This window comes from Musa acuminata, chromosome BXJ2-5 (assembly GCF_036884655.1).
Source record: "Musa acuminata AAA Group cultivar baxijiao chromosome BXJ2-5, Cavendish_Baxijiao_AAA, whole genome shotgun sequence".
In the NCBI taxonomy this organism is placed as follows: Eukaryota; Viridiplantae; Streptophyta; class Magnoliopsida; order Zingiberales; family Musaceae; genus Musa; species Musa acuminata.
The window spans coordinates 2,807,268-2,830,798 of record NC_088342.1 but is presented as its reverse complement, the minus strand read 5'-3'; the positions used below and the strand labels follow the sequence as shown (position 1 = coordinate 2,830,798).

The window sequence follows — 23,531 nt, the reverse complement described above, 5'->3', positions numbered from 1 at the left end:
CAAATGAGAGATTATTGGGTAGAGATCTACTAATCCAAGTGGCTTGGGTAGTTGGTTAGAGATCCAATACCCAATATGGTAGGATCCATTAGGGTTAAATTGATAGAGATCTATATAAATAAGAGGGAACTAAAGGAGCATAGGCTAGACCCCTTTGGCTACTACCTCATATTCTCTTTCCTCCCTCTCCTCCCAGCTAATAGCTCTAGCTTGAGGCGTGTGTATAACAAGAAGGGTCAGCCCCTTCCTAATCACGTGGTGCATGTGGAGAGGAAGATCATTCAATGATTTAAGGAACGTCTTCGCCATAACTATCATGTGGATCACTACTAAAAAGGAGGACAATTGACCTTCTTCATCCACTCCTATAGATCTGAGATTTTATAGGGATATACAATCTCCATATGTAATAAATCTCACTTGATATGTGTAGTTTTGATTTTGTATTTTATTTTAAGCACCAATCTTAGCACAACGATAAGAATATTTTTCTTTTGAAAAATTTGAGATTTTATTTTTCTATTTTTTTGCTGTATATGTGATGCTCCATCCTGGTTTCCCAACAGCAATTGGGGGAGGCCATTGAGGAAGGCAAGTAGTTGAGGGAGCGACTATCAACCAACTCTAATGAATCGTGTAAGGAAATTTAGGGGCGACATCATATACGTAGTGAAAGAACATTAAAACAAAAATCTCAAATTTCCCAAAAGGTGTTCATCGTCATGCGAAGATTGGTGTGCAAAAACCCGCAAAACTGAAAACCACATGTGAGATAGTTGTGTTACCTAGAGAGATCCTATATGCTAGTTATAGGTGCCCTACAAGCCCATAATGTGAGTGATGACACATGTGACATGACACACTCTTTTTGTTTATTATATTATTTGATATTTTATTATTTTATATTACTTATTATATATATGCATATATATTGTGATGTCCATGGATTTGTGCAATAGAAATCGGATCGTGATGAGATCACGATAATAAAATCGATTTACCTTTAAACATAGACCCTAAATAATCCTAATCATAGGTTGCTCGAAAGGGACATCGAGATAACCGGACAGACTAGTGTGTTGTATACTCATCCATATGATGGATATCCTATATGAGTAATCCAATGATGTTCTGATCATTAGGAGTAGCCAACCTTACTTGGTCCTTAGACTTGAGACACCAAGGATGTCCTGTATGAGTATTATATTCTTAATATCAGACTTATAGACCGGAAAGTTCTAGATCTAGCATAACTGATCATGGGGAGTAACAACTAACCTTACAAGATCTATTGAGTGTCAATAGATGATCATCCACTCTTGCTATTATAAGAGGAATATCCCATGTGTTCTTGCTCAAACAAATCCTTAGCTAGAGTCATTCGAATTAAAAGAGAAAGATTTCTCTGGGAAAATCCAATTAGAGCGAGACTCAAGTAAAAACCGTATGGGTTTGATAGCACCATGCCCGATGTATAGTCTCTCTCTCGCCTTTTGCGTTAATAATTTTGACATCAAAAGTCTTTCTAAAACACAACACACGTAGTTCAAAACTAATCTTTCGCACGAATAATCCAACTCTGATACCACTATAGGAAAATCTAGGGGCGACATTATATGCACAGCGGAAGAACAAAAAATAAAAATCCTCAAATTTTTAAAAAATGTGTTCATCATCGTGGGAAAATTGGTGCACAAAATCCGTGAAACTTAAATCCATGTGTGAGATAGTTATGTTACATAAGGAGATCGTATATCCCTAAATCCTTGTAGATCTATAGGAGAGGATGAAGGAGGTCAAGCGTCCTTCTCTCTAGCGGTGATATACACAGTAGGGCTACGACGACTCTCCTCGAATCGTTGCCTAAAACTTAATATCTACTATCTGAGGAGGAGAATGAGAGAGGAGAATAGGAGGTAGGAACCAAGAAGCCTCTAGCCTATGGGTCTTTGATTCCCTCATATTTATAGAGGTTTCCTATCAACTTAACCCTAATAGATCCTACCATATTGGGTATTAGATCTCCATCCAACTACCCAAGCCTTTTTTATTTTTGGATCTCTATCCAATAATCTCTCATTGTCTCTTATTGAATCTCATCCATATGATCCAATAATTCAAGAGCTTATTGGATCTCCAATAAGATATCTCATATCTGAACATCTACTCGTCAGAATGCCTACCATATGTATGTGACCCTCTAGACCCAATATCGAACTAGCCGTGAGTCATACATATCAAAACTCCTTTTGACTCAATGAATTATCATCTCAATAATAATTTACTCGACTCATCGACTACAGACGTACTATGCCACTACGATGTAGTCCCCAAACGATACAAGGGAATCTAATCATTGGATTTATTTGTCATTAGTTATCGTGTCTATAGTCCCTCGTTCATCTAATATCTCAAAGATCGTATATCAAGCATGATGCTATTTATATTTTATAAATTCATCTAAATCAAGACTGCTGGTCTCCAATACAATAAGCCTTTCAGGTCTTACCAACATGGGGTGGGATGGCTATATGTTTTTTTCTCTTATAGGGCATTGTGGATCGGAAACTGATCTGCAACAGCCTGATTGGAAAATTATCTTGTTCACATCGTATTCACTGTTGTACAAAAGATCAAACTAATTTGACGCATAAATGTGGTGATATAGAAAAAGTACTCAATTATTTTTCTTTGTTATTCACCACATTCGAACGATGGCGGCACTTCAGAATCTGCCCTCAGAAGACCAACCCTTCTTCTCCAGTTCCGACCGCAGTGCCTGACGCAAATGACAAAGTAAAGGAATATGAGGAATATGAGTGAATCTGCAGGCTGCGCTAACAACATCGAAATTATTCACTGGAAAATGTTTACCTTTATCCTCTTCTTATTGATGTCGAAGTCAAAGTTTCCGATACGAGACGCCGATCGGTATTCTACAATGGATTTTTTTCCCGGTGGAAACCAAAACTCAACATCATCTACAAACTGAAGCCAAATATTCATAGATTAGGCTCATCGTTGATGAGTTGAACTGTGTTAAAGAATGTCTTGGTGGAGTAGTGACAAACACCCCCATTATGGGACTCTCGTATTCGACTCGAATGTAGTCTTCCCTTCTCTCTGCTACACAAGGAGTGAAATTGTCGGGCTTCAGTGAGGTCACCTGAATACACAAAACTACAAACAGATATAGCTCCTTGATGAGAAATTATATGCACACAAACATTGCTACTCTTTTCTTGCTTCTGCATTTTCATGCTTGACCAAAGATGATCCCTAGTGCATTTAAGATTTTGGATCTTTATCTCTTTGACTTACCACCTGAAGAAGCTCTGCTATAGCTTCATCTTTGTTTATAGGCTTTTTCCTGCGGCCATCTTCAGGATTGTAATTCCTAGGATTCAAAACACTTTCAAAAGTTAGAAACTCTCAATTTCCATGATCAAAGTCCCTTCTACCCCTTAAGAAAGATTATTGCGGAAGATTGTGAATTACAGAAGGTAGTATTATTGGAATGACAGCAGCAAATATGTAGAAGAGGGCATAGATGGAAGAGACAAGATGCAACTCTTATACGAACAATATAATTAAGATTTTCAAGAAAAAAATTGTGATTGTTCAGATAGTTTCCCAAAATCAGTTCTACAATTGTATATCAATCGCCAGTGAAACTGCACAAGAATAACTTATTTCAGGTCAACTCTTATTTCATAAAAGTGATAACAAACATGTATCTACAAATTTGCAAAAGAATTAAGTAGGACTAGTCAAGATCTTGCCACTAGATACATAGTGAAGCCTCTATTTGGTTCCTTATCGAGAACCAATTATAGAAGTCACTTGATGAGTAGAAGTCAGCTTACCATGGGGGAGCATAGTGGTTGGCATCACTAATCTCCTCTGAAGTAGATATGCAGTTATTGGTTGCAGGACACAATGCTAGAGATGGAGGGTTCTTCTGAATCCCGAGATAGCTGGGCTTTGTTCCACTATTCACCTCGACCAAATTGTAGAATAACTTAGATATTTTACCTTTAAGAAACAAGATGAATGCACAATCCAATCTTAATTAATGAAGAGATCTCACTATAAATTATTAGAAGCTTCTTGATCTATGCTCTCTTTCCTTATGATATAAAGAATATTCGATAACAAGGAAGCTATAAGTCAAAGAAAACATGCTAGAGGCTATGTTAATTATACAGAAACGAAACAAATGAAACTGTCATAAATTAATACTTCTTCTTGCACTTTAAGCTAGCCAAGTTTTTAATGCTTTGATATTCTCTCCTACATTAATAAATTTCATTTATGCTTTGCAAAGATAGGAATTAGAACAATAATTGGTCGCCTTCTCTGTTTTGTTGGGGTTGTAAATAATGTGTGCAAATCAAAGAAACAGACTTCGTCAAAAATTCAAGGGCCTACTTCTTTTCATTTTCCTATTGTCTTGGAACTTCCTGTTAATTCATACATGCTAAATTGAAATTTAGGAATGGTAATTCTCAATTAAAACACCGAGATGACTTGCTCAAAACCTAGATATTGTCTTTCTCAGCTACAAGTTTATCTTCAAGCAAATAATTTTGTTGATTTTGTTCTTCTTACTGAATTCATGATTTTCCATTTATACTCCAAGTCATGGAGATCTTAAGTCGAAAGTGTGGAACGAATTGACTTCAGTGGATTGCAGATTAGCTTCCTAGCGCTTGAATCCAAGAAAAAAGCATGATGATAGTACTGTCTTATTCCAGTTAAAACATTGGCATTACTTTAAGCTAAAAGAACCTCAATAAAGCAACAATTATGCATATCTCCTTTCATGTTTTACTTCTACTATAATATTCGTTTTAGTTATTTTGACTTCCTAGGGAACCAATGTGGTATAATTAACCTTTGTCAACAATTTTCTTTGTGTGAAAAAAAATAAATGAAGAATGTGGAGAATGCAAAAAGAAGTTCCTGGAAAAATGACATGCCATTTATATGGCCGAAAGCTACTAAGAAAACAAATTTTACTTTTACTACTTGGTTTGAGAGACAGAAGGTGTCTTGCATTTAGGACTTAACTTTATCATAGAAAGTGATTATTCATTTTTCTTGATTATTGAGATAATTGAATTGATAGTGACTCATCACAGTAGTAGTTTAGAAAATTTTCACATAGTTTTTACATAGCTCCTGAATATTTGTTGTTATACATGCCCAACTTGCAACATGGTCATTAATAAAAACTTGGTATAGAAAGTATCCTAGTAAATCGAAGGTATACTTGGCATATTCAAGCCAATCTTAAATTGCTTTATAACCGTTCCCACCTAATATTCTCTTTTGCACAGTGAGATTTCATTTGCAGGAAGATACCTCAAAATTCGGACAAAAAGTGAGAACAACTTACTTTAGTTGGATAAAATTGGGTGGTAAGAGCATCTCTGCAATACCATAAATTTTATGCACACAAATCAAACTCTCTCAAATTCCAATTCCTCTTTTAGTCCCAAATTTTAGCTGGTTCCCCATCAGCCCTATGTCAATTTAACCCAAGTTTGCAGTAGGCAACCAATTCTCCGACTGAATCATATTATGGTGAGGCATTTCCTGAGTCATAAGCCATCAAACAGTATCTTGTTCTCTTATAATTCGCCTTGATCGAATAATAAGCTCACATGGTCGAGCTCCCTTTAATGCATTTTCTTCCCTCCTGTTAGGAATTCGTATTCTTCCTAACAGAGTTGTATTGTTTTCACTATGATCGTAGCACCATGGTAAAGTTGCTACCGGGACACAATATTAAATACATTTAATGATCTTCATTATTGAGATTTTTAATTAGATAAGTATGTGTTAAACGGGTCAGGGCTAACAATACATACATGGGATTAGACATTGATGCAACACAAAGTTTAAACTTTTCTAAGTTGGTAGTCAAACCCAACACATGATAGGTGACTTCCGATCTTTAATAATACGAGACTATTATCTATTTAGTCCTCTGTTCATGTTAATCTCACACATAAACAGTTTCCAAACAGCCGTAGGGTGGTCCACAAAAAGAACATCTGCTACCCTAAATGCAAAAGAAGTTTAACAGACCAAAATGACCAGAAAGCATTGCAGGCAATCTGAGGAGACGGGGTCCAAAATGCAAGTAGCGACTACAGGAGTTGGTACAGTAGAAGAATGAGTACCTGAAGTGGAAGATCGCAGCCAATGCTGCAACTTCGCTGCTTCTCAGCAACACCTCCCTTGCAACCATACCCCACACCACATCGATCAAAAGGCAGTCCAATTACAACAAAGAGAGGGCAAGGCGTTCTCGGTGGAACGATTTGCAACGGAGGGGAGGATCGTGTTCGACTTTCCGTACCTTCTGCCTGGTCTGGGCTCGATCGAGTTGCACCGCATGGGGTCGGTAATGGCAAATCTCGGACGCGGGCGAAACGAGCAACCGAGGACGAGTGCCTGCGGCGAGCCCATCAGCAGCAGCCTCGGAACGGTGGGATGGCGAAAGAAGAGGATGAGAGATATGATCCGGTAACGACAAAATTACATATCTATACTCTTTATTGACCTCTCGAAATTTAAGTTGTTCGTCGTCGTCTATATATATATATATATATATATATATATATATATATATATATATATATATATATATATATATATATATATATATATATATATATATATATATATATATATATATATATATATATATATATATATAAGGTGTCAGGAAATATATTATTAGTTAATCATTATCCGACACATAATTATCATATGAAATCCTCGATGAAAAAAAAAAGTTTCAATCACTATCTATTCGTCTACTCATGCAGATAAGATCCAAGGTCGGTCTAGATAATTCAAGATTATCCCCCCTTTGTCACCCACATAAACAATAAGTCAAGATGGATAGAATATTTTATCTCCTTGAATATTTTATCATTTTATGATCAGGTATAAAAGCTTATCTTTACTACGATGAGAGGGAGCTTTACTCATTTTGACTACTCGAGTTCACACTCGTACACCTTAGGTTACTAACTTAGGTGTTGAAGGGACTGAGTCAAGAAACCTCTTTTGACCTTTGTCTTCATGCGGTTGGCACCTCGAGAGCTCGGTATTTTCATCTCAAAAAGCACCTCGGATAATCCTGCACATACAGGTCAGGATCGTGTCGGGCTGACAAAGAGAATGACATTTTTCTTTATCATCTTAGTGCTAGAAGAAGGGTCCGATGTCACATAAATGCCCACTCGTTAACCCTCTCAATAAATGCTCAAGCGATGAGGGTCTACCCTTGACCCATAGTACTTTCACTCAAGAGGAGTAACAACTACCGTTCATGCACATGGATCCATCCAACTTGACGCAAAACATCGATACGGTACTGGTGCCTATTTAATGACCTAGGCCTCTCACTCATTGGGACGATCTTGAGTCACTTATTCATCCTTACTAAGGTGTTTTTGAACCTCACCGAGTAGGTGCAGATGCTAACGAGCATGATATAAGTCATCGCCTCACCTTTGCCCTATCTAGCCCAATAAGCGACGTTGTTGGCTCAACCACCATCATCACCCATTGAGGTTCCCCCACCTGACGTGGTGTTGTTAGCCATGACCTAACTTACCATCACTTCATTGCAGTAGCAGGTGTCAATCAAAACCCCTGAAAGGGAATGCTAGATTTGCTTCATCACTACCAAATACAATGACCCACGATAGTACTGCTCTAAAGCCACACCATCACCCTACACTTTCTGCCCCTCCTATAAAACCTCCCATCTCGGTTGTAGTGATATATCGGGGCTCAATTCTGATAGGTCGGCTAATTGTAAAGCCACGAAGGGCAAGGGCTTGCCCTTGCATAGGTCAAATATCAACCTCTGCCTTTCCTCTCTTTTCCCCAAAGAAGACCTGGAACTTCGAGGACCCTTTGAAGGCAATGATGCTTTAGAAGTAGGAGGTAGTTCATTCGGTTCTTCCTCTCAAATAAGCTCCTTAGGTTCCTCATCCCTTCGGGTGTAGATTCATGCATACAAAGGATCAGAACCATAAGGTTGCAGTTGATCAAAAATAGAGGTAAGGTGAAGTGATGGGGTGTTTGGGTCGTACCCCTAGGAGTTGGGCTGAGGCTCGCGTCGATTAGCAACTATGTTACATTACTCTACGGGAATAAACAAGTAAAGGGTTGAGTCAGCAGTGACGTTAGCAAGTGTTGTTAGTCAATTACGAAAATTATGCACATCTTTCGGATGACCTTGGAGAAAGAGAGTATATCCTTCAATCAAACCACTTGACCTGCCTCCTCATTCGACAAGAGATGACGGGTGTTATCTATATAATGTGCCGACCAAGTGAGATTGAAACCTCAATCCCAACTTGAACCTACGAAAAGAAAGCGCTTCTTCTAACCCTTGTGGTTGGTAGGGGCACTACGAACTTTGAATCCCCCTTGAGTAGCTAGGTAGTAGCCACTTTTCCCCTTGTACGGTCGAAAACAAGTAATAAAAAATTTACGAGTCGAGGTAATATCAATACTCTAGCATTATCCGATGAACACTATTATGTAGCACCATGAGTTACTCTCTTTGAGAGGGCGATATCGTCTACCATTGAACGCGAAAACCTACTTGTTGTAGAACCGATGCTGGGGCTACAAGGGACTCGATGACTTACTTGCCCTGTAGGGAACCAAGACGAAGTAGAGAAGGCTTGACTTGGAGGTGAAGCAAAAAGCTTCTGAAGAGACCTTGGAGGCTCAAATGAAAGAATAAGTTTCACTCCATATGGTAAGGGGAGACTTATAGGGAGGGAGTCGATCTCTCTCCTCTCACAATTGAGACAAGTGTCACCACGAAGGTGTAAAGAAAAATATGCCCGAGGCACATGAGTCGAAAAAACCCGACCTACATGAGGAGAAACCTATCATGATAGAGACACAAGACAAAACGTGCCCGAAGTGTGTGAGTCGGGAAAACTAGACCCGCATGAGGGGATCCCAGATGTAGTTGTATCGAATAAACTAAATGTCACACTTCGAACCCCTCTTACAAGAGCCCTGAAGCATGCCTTACGAGGGTAGACAAATGATAGGCCCACTATCAGCTAATCATCATCCGACACATAATCACTAATGTGGAGTCCTCGATGGGTGGGAGGAAAAGGTCCATTCACTATCCACCTATTTGCCCACATAGATGAAAGTTCAAGACAAGCCTAGGGGAGGTAGTTCGGGTTGTCGCTTACGTGGACAAAAGGTCAAGAGAGGACCGTTGGGGGCAGTTAGAGGCTGCCTCCTCACGAAATATTCTACTCCTTTATGACTAGATATAAAAGCTCATCTTCACTACGATGAGAGGGAGACTTGCTTCTTTTATCTACTCGCATCCGTACTCATACACATCGAATTACTAACTTATAAGCCAAAGGGACCGAGTTGAAAAATCTCTTCTGACCTCGGTATTTATGCAAGTGGCACTTTGATAGTTTAATATTTTCATCTCGGAAACACCTTGAACAACCCTACGCATACGAGTCCGGACCATATCGAATTGACTAAAAACGATATTTATTTCTCAACAAAAAAAAAAAAGGATATGATAAAATTATACAAATTAACGTCACTGTGTTTATCACCAACCAATAATCTTTATATTCATACTAAACCATTTCAAGAAGCTCATAATAATGATTTTAAAAACATTTTAAAAAAATTAATTTTTACAATAGTTTTTCATTGTCTTGGCAGAGCTTATAGTTTACTATGCTAAAGGAGGATCAAAATTGGATTTAGTTCCATAAAGTACACTTTATATAATATACAAATTATTTAGGGATGGATCCGATTAGCACATATGGCAAATATAATTAGTTCACTTTTGTGCTGAAAGCAAGGGTAACACCTGTTCCTATTATCCACCGGCTGCCACTAAATATAAATTAAAATAATTCTAGAAATATTTAAAATTTTAAAAAGATCTTGTTGTATTTTTATTATTTTGAACACAATTCGGTATATATATTACATGACGCCCACGTTGAAAATGAATTTAGCATTAATGTACTGTTTCTACCACCCACCAACAAGCTATAAAAACACATGAAAGCACTTTTAAAAGTTTATAATAATAATTTTAAGAATTTGCATAAATTATGCAGAAAGAGTATAAACTACTTACGATTTCGGGGTTGATATTATGTAAAGGGCCATATATAATATTTAAAATTATATTCATAAATGGCTTGGACAAGAAATATACGCCTTTATGACAAACACTAGCTGAACTCTCTGTTATGCAAGTGTTATTTGTGACCCCTACATATCACCTGGTTCAGATAATGGTATCATGCTATGCTTTGGAAAAGAGATGCAGTCTATGATCCCTATCGTGAGTGCTTCATTCAATTGTAAGGTAATTATTTGGCAACATATATTATTTTATCTACTGCATCTATCTGACAAAATTTTCCCTAATGCTAAATCCAACTCGGAACGCATATTTGTCATCCAAATATATTCATTTGGGACCTCCCTACATGAGGAGGATGAATGATAGGAAAACCCTCAAACTCTATTGGTTAAAGAACAAATAAAACACTGATATGGTTTTTCAACCATGTCAGTATAATTTGTAGTCTTCTCGGCATAAAACTGGAGTCTGGTGATGATTTGAGTCCATATAATAGATTGCCACAATCATTTTATCAAGAATGATGTGATTCTCAAATTGCTTGAAGCCCCGGAATCCTGAGTACAAATTCCTGATATATTTCTCCCAGAAACTTCCACAGATTTTGTGCGCATTCAATGATCCCACAATTAAGTATAGGTGCACTTCATCCTACTTAAGAACCAAAATTGAAGTGTAAGCAAAATGTTGATCTTAATTACATGGAATAATTCATGTGACGATTCGGACGGTTTGACAATACTAACCCATTGATCTTTAATCCATGCTGCATTGATTTCCTGGGGATCAAAATATTGAAGACTTCCTACGCTGCTGTAAAAAAAGATTAAAAAAAAATAAAAAAAATATAATTGACAAAACTAAAGTATAGGTTGGAAACCAACATCATAGATTTGCATCATGACAGACAGATACCTCTGGATTAATCCCAACTGCTCCTATTCCTTCTAATTGCCTTCTTCTGTGAGAGAGCTTTTTTGCTCAGCAACCTCTTCTGTTCTCCGATTGAGGCCCTTCAACAAAAGAAAAAGGAGTAAATCTTGCAGCTCATTTATTGATGACCAACGTATTATGGCTATAGTGATGGTCTTCAGAATTGGAAAATTCATGGGCAAACATTTCAGAAACATCACATTAAATATTAAGAATAGGACTAGAATTTTTTTGTCAGCCTGAAGCAAGGTGATTGAGGCATTCATGAAAAAAAAAAAAAACAGGTAGATAACACAAAGAAACACATAAAAGGGAGGTCATTTAGGGTGGGATGCATACAATTTTTCAATCCTTTTCTTTTGTTCTTCGGAGGGGGGTGGCGGGACATATGATGCAGCATCAATAATTCCCTTCATGCAGAAAGGAAACAAGATGTAGTGTTTAGAAGTGCCAAGAATTTAGAGAGACTGATGGTAAAACTTGAAAATTATTGTTTATTGTAGTACAAGAAGGCAGGAACAAGAGGCTACACCTGCAATTTCTCCAAGGCATCGTCAATGTTACCCCTAGGGGAAAAAAAATCCAGAATTAACAATCTGCTGTGGCAAATAGAAAAAGAAGGGGCAAACAAAATAGCAATCAATTAGCATACTTCTGTGTTCTAGTCTTGGTAGAGGATATCACAAGCTCCCCATCTTTATTTATACGATTCTTTTCCTGTTATTATGTAGCACGATGATCAATTTGTGCATTTTCGAATAAACACTAACAGCATGAAATCAAAAGAAGCATTGAATATCCATTAGCAAATATGTAAGGAGACAGGCAACCACAAAGCTAAATGAATAACCATTTGAAGGATTCTGTCCCGGACTCTTTCGCTCAGCCAATATGCCTTCTTAACATTGAAGCGCATATCTACCTTAGTGTTCACTGCAACAATTGAGACTACATTATGAAGATATCCAGACACCTTGTAATACGGCAACTAAGACAACAAAGTGACCATTTCTTAGAGAAAATTGGAAAGAGGAGAAAAAACAACTTATTGCCATCAATAAGATTTGCATGTCCAAGTAATACATATTTGCCTCAGTAAACCTTAAAAGTAAAAATAACTCAATGCAATGATACTGAAGATTAAGCACCAAATTCTAGAAAGGGAGAATTCTTCAGTAATTGAAATTCCAAATGCACTCGTACATTTAATTCATGAATTCTTGGAGTAGTTTCAACCATCCCTTGAAAATGTTCAAAAATTCAGATTTATTCTTTGAAATAGAGAAAGAATGAGCCTCATATTCCTCCAAAACTCGGAGAGTAATCATCTACACCACTGCCAGGGATATTCATGAAAGACCATAGATGCCTTCCAAGTTTTAGAGGGAATTGGGGCTTCTTCCAAATTTTTGAGGGACAAATCTGAGCTATTTTTTGCGAGATATGTATGAAACTATTATTTAAAAATAAATTGCAACTGGAAAAGATAAAATGGAACAAAATAACACAGTTAGTTGTTTCTCAATAACGAAAGAGCAAAGTAGCAAAGCAAGAATAAAACAAATGAGAAGCAATATGTATCCACATACCTTTGTTCACATTCTGCCCACCGGGGCCCCCACTTCTTGCATAACTAATAGTGACATGTTCTGCAAAAATAATTTGATCAAGATCAAATAAGGACACTCATGTACACACAGAGAAGTTACAAGATGCTTCATTTCACATATATTATGAAGAACATAAAATCTAAGTCTGCATTGTTGACTGGTACAGAAAGTAGGCTGACAAAAGGGACAAACCTAATAATATGTATATTTCACCTAGAAAATTAGTTGATTGCAAGACAAAAACATGGAAGACAGAACAGGAGTTCACTAAAGTGCTCAAATATAATGCATTGAGTACATAATAATCTAGGAATATCTATTCAATTCAGTCGAACAAGATGAGGGAAACTTGACCTTTAAATATGAAGTTTATGAATAATTGAAGATCGTGCAGGTGGTTGGATGTATTCAATGAGGAAAGAAATTGACTAGAAAATGAAAGTGTACAGATGTGATCATTTATTTCTTCTGGACAAAACTTGGTCAAACTGTGACAACCATAAAATAAAGGAATGAAGACCTTCAGCAGCAGTATTCTGTCCATTGTATCACATCAAGAAGTGAATTGCAAATGAGTGAAAATACTGACAATTCATATTATATTGTCAATTTTTAGTAAATTGGGATAAGGCATTTCTGGCAGGAACACAACTATGCTTTTTTTGTCTGCTGGTTAGGATTAAGGATAAAACTCTGAAGTTATGATCTGCAATTCATATCATTAAGAAGATAAATGCAACAGTTACACAAAGAAAACCTTCAATATCAACAGTTACACAAAGAGGATAAAATCTGATAATTTACATCAGAAACCAAGAAAACAGCAGTGAACAAGTGAAAGACAGAATCTCCTATAAAGTGAAGACAAGGTATTAAAAATGAGAAGAGAGGTGAGAAAAGAGATGTGCACTTAAGTGCTGGAAAAAGAAAAAAAAAACCTTCAATATTTTTCATATGTCCATCAAAACTAGTATTTACAATACCCAAAATATATATACATCCTAACTGAAACCCAAAGAAAACTGGAAAGGAAGTGGCATAATCATCCACATGAATCATCAATGTGAGTTCCACCAGCCCAAAGAACCAATCACAAATCCCATTTCTTCACCACACAAATAAGAGTATCCAATTTTACTTGTGTTGCAGCCACCTAAAGTAGCTTGTTGATCCTTGACTTGCTCAAGTTTTATTAATCTGAGCTACACATTACATAGAACCATTAAAACTCCTAAATAACATAAGAAAAAACTAAAAAAATTCTGATCCTGAACTTGATTGAAGGCTTTGGGATCAAATCTGATGCCTGATTAATTATTGGGTTGCTCCCCTTAGAAGACAAGAAGTAATATTCAGGTGAATGCATCAACAACTTTCACCGCATGTGGCCAGCTGGCCCTTAAATTATGTTGAGAAACATCTGTCTCTAGAACTAAGATGCATATGTAATTGTTTGTAAGTCTGCAAGAAACCTTTATGACTATATATTTACTCTTTCCAAATTGAGGTTTTCTTGTTGGCTCTCTGATATTAATTGGATAAGGATGTTGCCTTCTGTTTTCTTGATGGTCTAGATGTTTGTGTCTAAGTGGATAGCATCTCTGTCAAAGATATAGGTAATCATGCCATGAATCCCATCCATTTTAAGTAGCAAAGAGCAGTATTCTATGATAGAATTGCCTTGGTTTTCCCATCTTTGCAGCATATACATAAAACATAGACTACAAAAACTGTCTCAATCTGTAATAAAAGCACAGGGGTGAATTTTGACATAAGAATCTGAAATACTTTTCAGTGATTGGTCCACTCATCATATAATCAAGGATGATTCTTCTACATGATCATCCATATTATATGTAAAAGTATCCCTCTTATCATCTCTTTCCTCATCTTCCTCACCATCATCTAAGAACTCTTGCTCCTTTACGACAGCTATAATGGTTCCCTTTCCTAGACATAAGCCAGCAAGATGGCCTGTCTTCCCACAATGATAATAAGTAACTCCCGAAATCTTCCTTCCCTCAGACACTGACATGGTATTGAGGAAGAAAGCAACAGCTGTTTCAGATTGTAAAGTGTTGAAATTTACCATTAACTTTATTAAGAAACAATTTAGTATAACAAAGAAAAACAGTCAACGCTTTCAATTAGACTCAATCAGGATCTAGGCAATTACATCATTTTGGAAGAAGACAAAGAAGAGAAAGGGGAAGCTGAGGCAAAAAAAAGGAAAAGAACTATGACCATGAATTGGAGGAGTTGCTGATACTATAGTGTTTGTTATTCACGACAGCCATCAGATTTGTCATTTGCCAACATTGTTATAAAGTTCGAGCACTAGCAAAACAGAGAGTAAAAAAGGATAAAAATAAGAGAAGGGAGATGATATAGGATTCACAATTAATCTCAACTTCCAAATCATTATTTTCTCACTTATAATCCAACACTTCACCTAAATGGCAATTAAAGAAGCATCAGAGCTATGCTGAAGTTAATCGTTCTTTAAATCTGAAAGCCTAAGTAAAGCTTTTTCTTCTTTCTTTTCATCGTGGCTGAAGGATGACGATTGTTAAGTACCGGTATACCTAAAGAGATCTTAGGGGTGGGTTCGGAGCCGGCGGAGAGAGCACGCTCCTCGGCGTCCCGCAGGACCTGCTTCATCAAAGAAAGGCGCGCCGACGTCTTCCCCTGGGACCCGCCGTCGCTCGACTGAGCCGCCGCGCAGCGGATGCCACCGATCGCGATGTGGGCGGTGGTCGAGGGGAGGACGGCTGGAGGAGCGCAGCCGCTGCGTCTCAGGAACGGAGAGAAGAGACATAGCTCTCTCAAGAACAGATTGCTGCGGATGCTGCTGCCCATAGTCGCCGCTCGGTCCCTAACATAAGAAACGAGTCTTTTATGGGGGCGAAACGCTTCGCGGCGGAGGCGAAAGGAATAGTTTGTGGAGAAGAGAGAACGACGTGTTGCTGTTCCCAAAAACTAATTAGATGGGTGAAAATTGCGATACTTTGAGATGCGTGATCGAGATTTGATCGACGCGTCTTGGGTTTGCCCAAGTACCCATGAACGGCAGGGATAAATAGATAATTATGTGAATCATGCATCATCATTGAATTAAACAAATGTATATTAAATCATATCAAAAGCTAATGGATTGATATATCGAGTGAATAAATATTGATTAAACATTGAACTCTCACTCCATCTAATCAAAAATATAATAGTCCCTATAAATTTGTTTTTTATATAAAATATAATATTACTAAATAAGTGTTGAAAAGGAGGTATTTGAAATAGGCCACCATATATTATAGACTCGACCGAAGACCTCAAATATTTATTGTGTTAATTTCTTTTCTTTTTTATTTTCCCTCAAAATTTCTGGAAGAGTCTCAGGGTTTAGATTAGCAAATCTATGGCAGAAAACACTCCCACTGTTGCTACTGTCTTATTTAAGGTTCACAAATAAAGTAGTAAAAGGAAAACTCCACAGTCTAATACATGTTTTAAATATAAATTAATATTTAGTAAATTTTTAATCATATCTGACTTGAATATTGCATTGGAGATGCTCGAATGACATTATGATAGGATGTTAATATATTTTTAAAATTATAGTTATTTTATTTATTAATTTAAATAAAAAAAATATATTTATTTTTGAATAAATATTAACAAATATTAGAATGATTAATTTATCATAAAATATTTAATAAAGTTTTGAAATATAATTTTAGCAAGCAACACTTTTATCATTGCACATTTAAATTATAATTTTTATTTATTATTTATCAAGCACTTAAAGTATTCCACGATTCTACTATATTCACTCAAATTTTTTCTTTGACTACATATCAAAAATATAAATATATTCCGTAACACAATCAGTATAAAATAAAGAGTAAAGTAGTAGACATCGATAACAAGAGAAGAAGCTGTACGTGTAGAGAAATATAGAAAGGGGAAACCGAGTCCAGTATAAACAAGCCCATGACAAGAGTAGAGTAGTAGTAGACATTAGACATCAATGAGAAGAGAAGAAGCTGTACATGTAGAACATTTGTATCACAAAAGGGATCAAATCAAGGTCCCCACATATCCTGGATGCTCGAGTGGAAGTAGACCATCACGAGCAACAAGACGAGGACCGCGGCGATGCCCCACGGTGAGCTTCCCTCCTGCGGCTGGTTGTAGCCGTAGTAACTCGGACGACGACGATCGTACCGGAACAGCCCCCGCAGCGTATCGTCGAGCCTTTCGATGGAGGAGAGCCACCGGATGACGAGGATCAGAACGACGGGGAGCGTGAGGAGCACCCAACTCATCTGCTCCTCCGTCTCCTCCATGAACGACTCGAAGTCGAAGAACCATGATAGGCTTAGCAAGAGGAAAACCATCAGCAGTATCAGCAGCACGGGGTATGGGAGAGGTGAGAGTGTGAAGGCATCAAACAAAGAGGACCTTCTTCTGTCATAGGCCATGAGGGAGAGATAGAGAGGTACCGAGGCCGTGGAGAGTGATGACTGTGGTGGCTTTTTGTTGTAGAAATGGAGGTGCAACCTGTCCTTTGGGGCAGCGTAAAGAGTGAGATGCTGGATATGGTGGGTTTCACACGAATCTAAAGAAATCAATGAGCACAGAAGCGTGAGGTTTGGAAGAAATCTGCTTGGTAACGCGTAATTGAAATTTGAGAATGCTGGATCCAATCAGAGAGAAGGGTCGGTATAAGTCATCGTCATTCCTCGTCATGAATGCTACAGCTCGATGTTCGCAGTGAACGACGGTGTGCCACGAGTCCGTGTCCCATGCAAGCATTAAGGTGCGGTGGCTTCTTGTTTTGGCTGTCTATGATGATTGAGTGGAACACAATTATTTGACAATCGGTTCAGCTACAGTAAGCCATATGAGAGAAAGTTGAACTGCACAAGCATTGTCATCATTTGGCAAATTAGACTATCCCGAGAGCAAAACAGTCGTGTGGAACACTGAGAGCAACACTAGAGCTATTAATTTGTTGTTTCTTATTTTCCAGTTATAGTCCCGAGAATGGTTTTAAAAATATTGAGAACCGAGGAAATGTAAGCTGAACAATTTGTTAAGCTTTTAATTTTGAAACCAAAAGAAATATTTTCTGAGAACATATTTAAAGACGGCCTATATGCTTAGGTATTTTACACTGATTTATTGCAAGCCACAAAACTGACCATTGAACATGTTATATGGGGCGAATCAGCGTTGCTTATTGTTTTGCAATCACTGTTTCTCTCAGAGTGCACAAGTTTGAACAAGAATAAAAAAGAGCAAATAAATAAAAAGAAAGTAGAATGAATGTTATTCGACGTGCTTACAAGTCAAATGTCATAGCTGAATGCTACTACTTGCATTACCGGATAAAACTTCAAAAGTGCCCTATACAATGATCTTTGATATCTTCCTTACTTCATATTAGGTATATTTGACACCATGAAACAACCATTATCAAATAAGCAAATGGTTGTTCCCGAGAGATATATATGTATATATATAAGCAACATCAAGTAGATGGCCGTAATTCAGATCATTGCACTTCATAAACAGGCAATACCAGCCACCAAATTCCAAAGCTTCCTTGTTCGCCTGCCAATCTTCTGCATCTTTTTCACGACAAATGAGACAAAGGAATGGGATGGAACAACAACAGAAGAGCTGCCATTTGCTAGTTCGATGCTGCTGCTTTGTGATGTTAGGTCACTGCCTTCACCTGCCAAGTGGAAACTGCTGCTTCTGCTGCTCGTCCGAAGATAAAAATTCCTGCCCCCAACTTCACTAATTTTGTCACTTTTGCTTAAGCCTGCTAACACAAATGATTTTTTCCTTGGTAAGATGCAACTCAATGCAATTTTGTCACATCATATAAGAAGTTAGATGGAAACCAATCACTAATTAGTTTCATGGAACATTAGGATGATAGAAAATATAAAATTACCCAGAAAAACTACTCAGATAAGTCCTTCAATTATGTCAAGACACCTAACTGATAATTAATTTGTTAAGTCATGATTATGAGATACAATCTTAATGACAATGCATAATTTGGGTATATTTTTAAACATCATAAAATAATAGTCATGCTATAAAATATCTAGTTCATAGAAACAGTCTTAAGTGATTAGATGATTGCTTAAGTCGTTCAGCTATTGTCTTTAAAGTTAAATGGCAACTATATTTGTCAGTTAAAATCAACGGAATGCAAGACAACAAATCACTCAACGATTTATTTGTGAACAAGTGATATGAAACAACTTCCGACTATATGGTTTTACTTTTACCCTCTCTACATCCTCTAAAGAGAAAGTGACATAACTAACAGGACCACTGATTAGCCTATCCAAGAGAATTAAGATTCTTTATGTTAACTGATGGATGAGGAACTGATCACATGGTAGCATGAACACTATTAAGCATATTGTAGGGATGTTGCATAAGAAAGGTTCACAATCCTGTTCATGGTCATACTGCAGCTTGTCTTAAAACTTGTGTGGGAGAAACATCCAAAAGCCACATATAATTCAAGGAAATAAAGTGTCCTTCAAATTTTCAGCTACTGACATATAGTCTCCTATATAGAGAAAAACAATGGCTTGAGTTTGGTTGTTCAATTGATATATTGTAACTTTGTAAGAATGAAGTATAGTTACCTTTCCATTAGACAAAAGACCACATATCGAGCAAAAAAGTTTACTTCAATTTGGTAAGCACTGTATTCTCATATTTATGAATGATTATATTGAAAGTAGGTGTTCTCTTAAATGAAATCAATAGATTTGTATCCTTCAAAGAAGTTTAAAATGTGTGAAGGAAACTCAAGGGTTCATTCTAAGAGACTTTGAAAATACTATGAAGAATATAATCTTCAATATTTCTTCTTTGTAATCTACCGAATAAAAGAATGGTTATGAAGATAAAGACTACTGTGTTGCTCAGGATGGTCGGAAGCATGCCAACAAGTAAAAGGTTGTCAAAAAGCAATGGACAGAATTGATGGATTGTCAAATTTATGTATTAACCTATGCCCTACATAAACATAGATATTCCCATAAGAGACATCAAGTGGATGCCAAACTATATATGTATGTGTGTGTGTGTATACATACATATACATGTATACATATATATATAAATGTATATATATATATATTTATACATATATGTATGTATACATATATATATATATATGTATACATATATATATTTATATATATATATATGTATACATATATATATATATATGTATACATATATATATATATGTATACATATATATGTATATATATATACAGGGCATTAATAATGCTCACATACCGAAGTAGAGATAGAGCAAGTTTGATGATAGAGTAAACAAATATATCTTTTTGGGTGTGATGCCTGTTTCAAAGATGGTAAATTATTTGGTGTCCATGACCAAAAATAACAATTAGAAATGATCTAAAATTTGATATGATGAGAGTTTGAACATGCATATGGGAGTAGAAGAGCATTGCATTGAATATGAAGTACCACGGAGTTTCATAAGAAGATACATCAATATAATAAAAGACCACAAGTCATTGCAAATCCTATGAAACAACTGAAGAATTAACAAAGTTTTATTATTATCATGAGCTTGAAGGTTTTGAGGAGATCATGCAAAATAATATGCTAGAAGTGTATTGATGAGAACATCAATGTCAAACCACAGTTCTAAACCAATTATTATTTTACCATTGACTAGTATTCTCCTCCTAGAATCCTTTCTGTTTTCCTGTTCTATAAGCCAATTAGCAATCCTATTTAACTTGTTCTATCATATTGTTGGCTCAAAGATAATCTAGATCAGACTGGTTATGACCAAAAAATGTAACCAAAGCCAAGACTTATGTTGACATCCAATCCAACCTTACAAGTTAGTTATAGCTTTATTTATCTAAAATGCAATTTTTTGAGAATTGCAAATATCCATTACATGTTAAAACTTATAAGAATAATAGGGTCAAACTTTGTCAACTCGGCTCAGATGAAATACTACGGCTCAGGTTAACAGGCCCATGGAATAGGCCCTAATGGTATTCACAAACTCGATTAACAGACAACCAAGAACAACTCGACTTGCATTTGTGTTGCAATTCACCTCATTTACAAGTAGAAGAGCACTACCAAACACTCTCTTAATATTCTAAACCTACATTGTGTATAAAAGTAGAAGATATCTAAGCTACAACAACTACAAAATTAAGAAACATTGTGGCCCACCACACAAGATCAGTCTAAAAAAAAGTGACAATTCTAATTAAACAAAAAAATGTTTCAGTGCACAAAAGAGTGACAGGACAAGCCCAAAGACTTCAGAGGTAACAGCCTCAATTTGTAACATTAATGCGAATCTCTCTTGATGGACTAACAGACATGAGATTGAAGATTAATCTAACCTAAAGGTTTAAGTTTTCATGAATCAAAATCATATCATCTGACTCTTTCAATCCTTGACAATATCAATGTACCTCAAAAACTTAAATGGTCAAGTTGAGGGTCAATCCCAACAAATACCTACTCTGCTAATTCTTAGTTATTCTTTAGTCTTTTTTCCATCTTCATCACACATAATTATTTCTTAACACTTACTATGACTATGGTATCCCACGACACAATAAGTGAAAAGGAAATAAATATCAAGAACCACCACAAGCTTCAATACACCAGCAAGAAACTGATCATCCAGATGCTCCAGGTCTATTCTAGAGCAGTATCCCATAAATCGCAAATGCCAGAGAGAAATCAAGTACGAGCATTACAACGTCAACAACTTAATTATTAGCCACCTAAATCAGTCAAAATTGATAAACAATTGTATATGAAAGAGGCGAGGGCGGAGAGGACGACAGCATACGTACTCTGGAGGCTGAAGTGCGAATGGTGGAGCTGGAAGGAGGCAGCGGCCTCTCGACCCAGAAAGGGAGTCCGCCCCTCCCTGCTGTATTTGTCCACCACGGCAGCGATCGCCTCCTCCACGCTCGCCCCCGTCCTCACCATCGCCCTCACCGGCCCCGGGCTCCCCTCCACCGTCACGCTCACCACTACTTTCGCTCCCTCCTTCAAATCATCATCATCATCATTACGACTATTAAAGAGTAAAAAGGAAAATAGACAAATAATTATATCGACCCAAAGCACCACAACAAACCAACAATTACTTACATCAAACGACAGCCGCGAATCGAGACGCGGAAGAGGGGACGGCGCCTCGAAACAAGTTCGGAACCGAGGAAGGAGAAACGCCGATCGTCCAATCCCAACATCACCCCCCAGGCTCTGCTTGATTTCTTCCGCGCAAAAGGGGACAGTCCGAAGGACAGGCTCGGAGAAGGAGCGAGGGACGACCTTGACCGGTTTCCGGAATTTAGGTCGACGAAGAGGAGTCGCGGCCCCGCGGCGAAGGGCCGAGGGGGGATTCCGCGGCCGACCACCATGATCAACGGTGGTTGCGGCGGCTGTTCGGGGACAGCGGTTGCTTCTTTCGGCCATCGCTTTGTCCAAGGCAGGGGTAATGCCTTGGACTTTATTTGCGGTGGGGTTGTTCCGACCCCTCTACCGGTCCTCGTGCTTGCCGTTGAGTCACGCTGTTGCCCGAGAACAGTAGCCAGCGTCGAAGGGTTAACACGTCAACGGCGTAGAGCGGAATGCACTCCTCAACGACCCCACTTTCCAGTATACTAGCATTAGTGTCATCAGCATGCACGGGGCGGTCGGTGGCGCAAAAAATAATTATATTCGGCAACGCAGCGTCATTGACGCTGAATGCCACCCACCACTGTTACTGTTGGGGCCCACCTTGTTTCTCCGTGGTCATGCGAAATGTAATGGTGGGTACGTGGACGGATGGATGATTCACGACGTGGACATTTTTTAGTGCCCGTGGGCCCTGACTAGAAATTGCAGACGTGTACCTCGATTAATCCTTTTCAATTAACTGTATTATCGACGATATCATTATATGAGAAGATATTTTAGCGGTTAAAGAAGATTATTTGCAATTAAAGGTTAAGATTCTGTTATAAGTGTATCGTATGAATGTGCGGTGTAAAGTTAGTTTGAAAGAAGATAAGAAACAAACGGATGAGATCAAATGCCAAAGTTCACAAAGAGTTGTCCTCTTCTTTTACACAATTTTTTTTTTTGTTTTATCTATATAGAAATTATGTTTATGTGATTGTTGTTCGAGCAATTTCTCCTAGAAGTGATAACAATCTTAAGCATGTCATTCGGTAAGTTGGGTGGCTGATTGATATCATCATCTACTTTTAGATTCCTATCGATTCATAAGAAAAAACTTCACAAAAATATATTTAAAATTATAATTTAATTATTTTTTTTAATATCTTATATTTCTTCTGATTTTGATGGAGAGCAAAATATAATAAAATATTTTGAATGCTTATAAATTTCTCTCTATTATATACATATATATATATATATATATATATATATATATATATATATATATATATATATATATATATATATATATATATTTGTTGGTTACTTCTTCATATATCACTTCATTTCAAAAACGTGACTAAGCTATCTAAGAATATTTAATTGTTCAAAAAAAGAAAAAATATTAGGAAAAAACCCATAAAATACGAAAAATTGTCCTAAGCTATATTTTTAATCTTCGTGCATACTTTTAATCTTACAAATATCATCTCAAATACAACCTGAAATATCCACCTACAAAATTGATATTTCAAACAACATCAACAGTAATCGAGTAT

The 23,531-nt window shown here is 37.1% G+C and overlaps 4 protein-coding genes across 16 annotated transcripts; all 4 read right to left on the bottom strand.

Moving 5' to 3' along the window:
• Positions 1 to 2,421: 2,421 nt before the first annotated feature.
• LOC103983884 (uncharacterized) lies at positions 2,422 to 6,550 on the bottom strand. The gene is made up of 7 exons (XM_009401214.3): positions 6,371 to 6,550; positions 6,192 to 6,248; positions 3,867 to 3,992; positions 3,322 to 3,397; positions 3,074 to 3,166; positions 2,875 to 2,988; positions 2,422 to 2,779 (listed from the first exon to the last, which is right to left on the bottom strand). The coding sequence occupies exons 1-7, from the start codon at positions 6,478 to 6,480 to the stop codon at positions 2,726 to 2,728; spliced, it is 630 nt and encodes a 209-aa protein (XP_009399489.2). The 5' UTR covers positions 6,481 to 6,550; the 3' UTR covers positions 2,422 to 2,725.
• Positions 6,551 to 10,670: 4,120 nt separating this feature from the next.
• On the bottom strand, positions 10,671 to 15,708 carry LOC103983882 (uncharacterized). Of its 12 annotated transcripts, none has more exons than XR_671605.3 (9): positions 15,330 to 15,708; positions 12,724 to 12,783; positions 11,985 to 12,067; positions 11,787 to 11,851; positions 11,667 to 11,700; positions 11,474 to 11,544; positions 11,117 to 11,214; positions 10,948 to 11,014; positions 10,671 to 10,855 (listed from the first exon to the last, which is right to left on the bottom strand). XR_671605.3 is itself a non-coding variant. In XM_009401213.2 (8 exons), the coding sequence occupies exons 1-7, from the start codon at positions 15,601 to 15,603 to the stop codon at positions 11,124 to 11,126; spliced, it is 678 nt and encodes a 225-aa protein (XP_009399488.2). In that variant the 5' UTR covers positions 15,604 to 15,708; the 3' UTR covers positions 10,760 to 11,014; positions 11,117 to 11,123. The 12 variants fall into 12 exon arrangements, 4 of the variants coding, with proteins under 4 accessions (XP_009399488.2, XP_018681478.2, XP_018681479.2 ...); XR_671606.2 differs by having other exon boundaries at positions 10,671 to 10,852; XR_001977901.2 differs by having other exon boundaries at positions 10,948 to 11,011; positions 15,330 to 15,680.
• A 956-nt stretch (positions 15,709 to 16,664) lies between these two features.
• On the bottom strand, positions 16,665 to 17,400 carry LOC103983881 (uncharacterized). The gene has a single exon (XM_009401212.3). The coding sequence runs from the start codon at positions 17,223 to 17,225 to the stop codon at positions 16,827 to 16,829; it is 399 nt and encodes a 132-aa protein (XP_009399487.2). The 5' UTR covers positions 17,226 to 17,400; the 3' UTR covers positions 16,665 to 16,826.
• Positions 17,401 to 18,053: 653 nt separating this feature from the next.
• LOC135612137 (uncharacterized protein At4g22758-like) lies at positions 18,054 to 22,484 on the bottom strand. Of its 2 annotated transcripts, none has more exons than XM_065107995.1 (3): positions 21,955 to 22,484; positions 21,651 to 21,849; positions 18,054 to 18,577 (listed from the first exon to the last, which is right to left on the bottom strand). In XM_065107995.1, the coding sequence occupies exons 1-3, from the start codon at positions 22,279 to 22,281 to the stop codon at positions 18,312 to 18,314; spliced, it is 792 nt and encodes a 263-aa protein (XP_064964067.1). In that variant the 5' UTR covers positions 22,282 to 22,484; the 3' UTR covers positions 18,054 to 18,311. The 2 variants fall into 2 exon arrangements, with proteins under 2 accessions (XP_064964067.1, XP_064964068.1); XM_065107996.1 differs by having other exon boundaries at positions 18,054 to 18,574; positions 21,955 to 22,482.
• Positions 22,485 to 23,531: the final 1,047 nt, after the last annotated feature.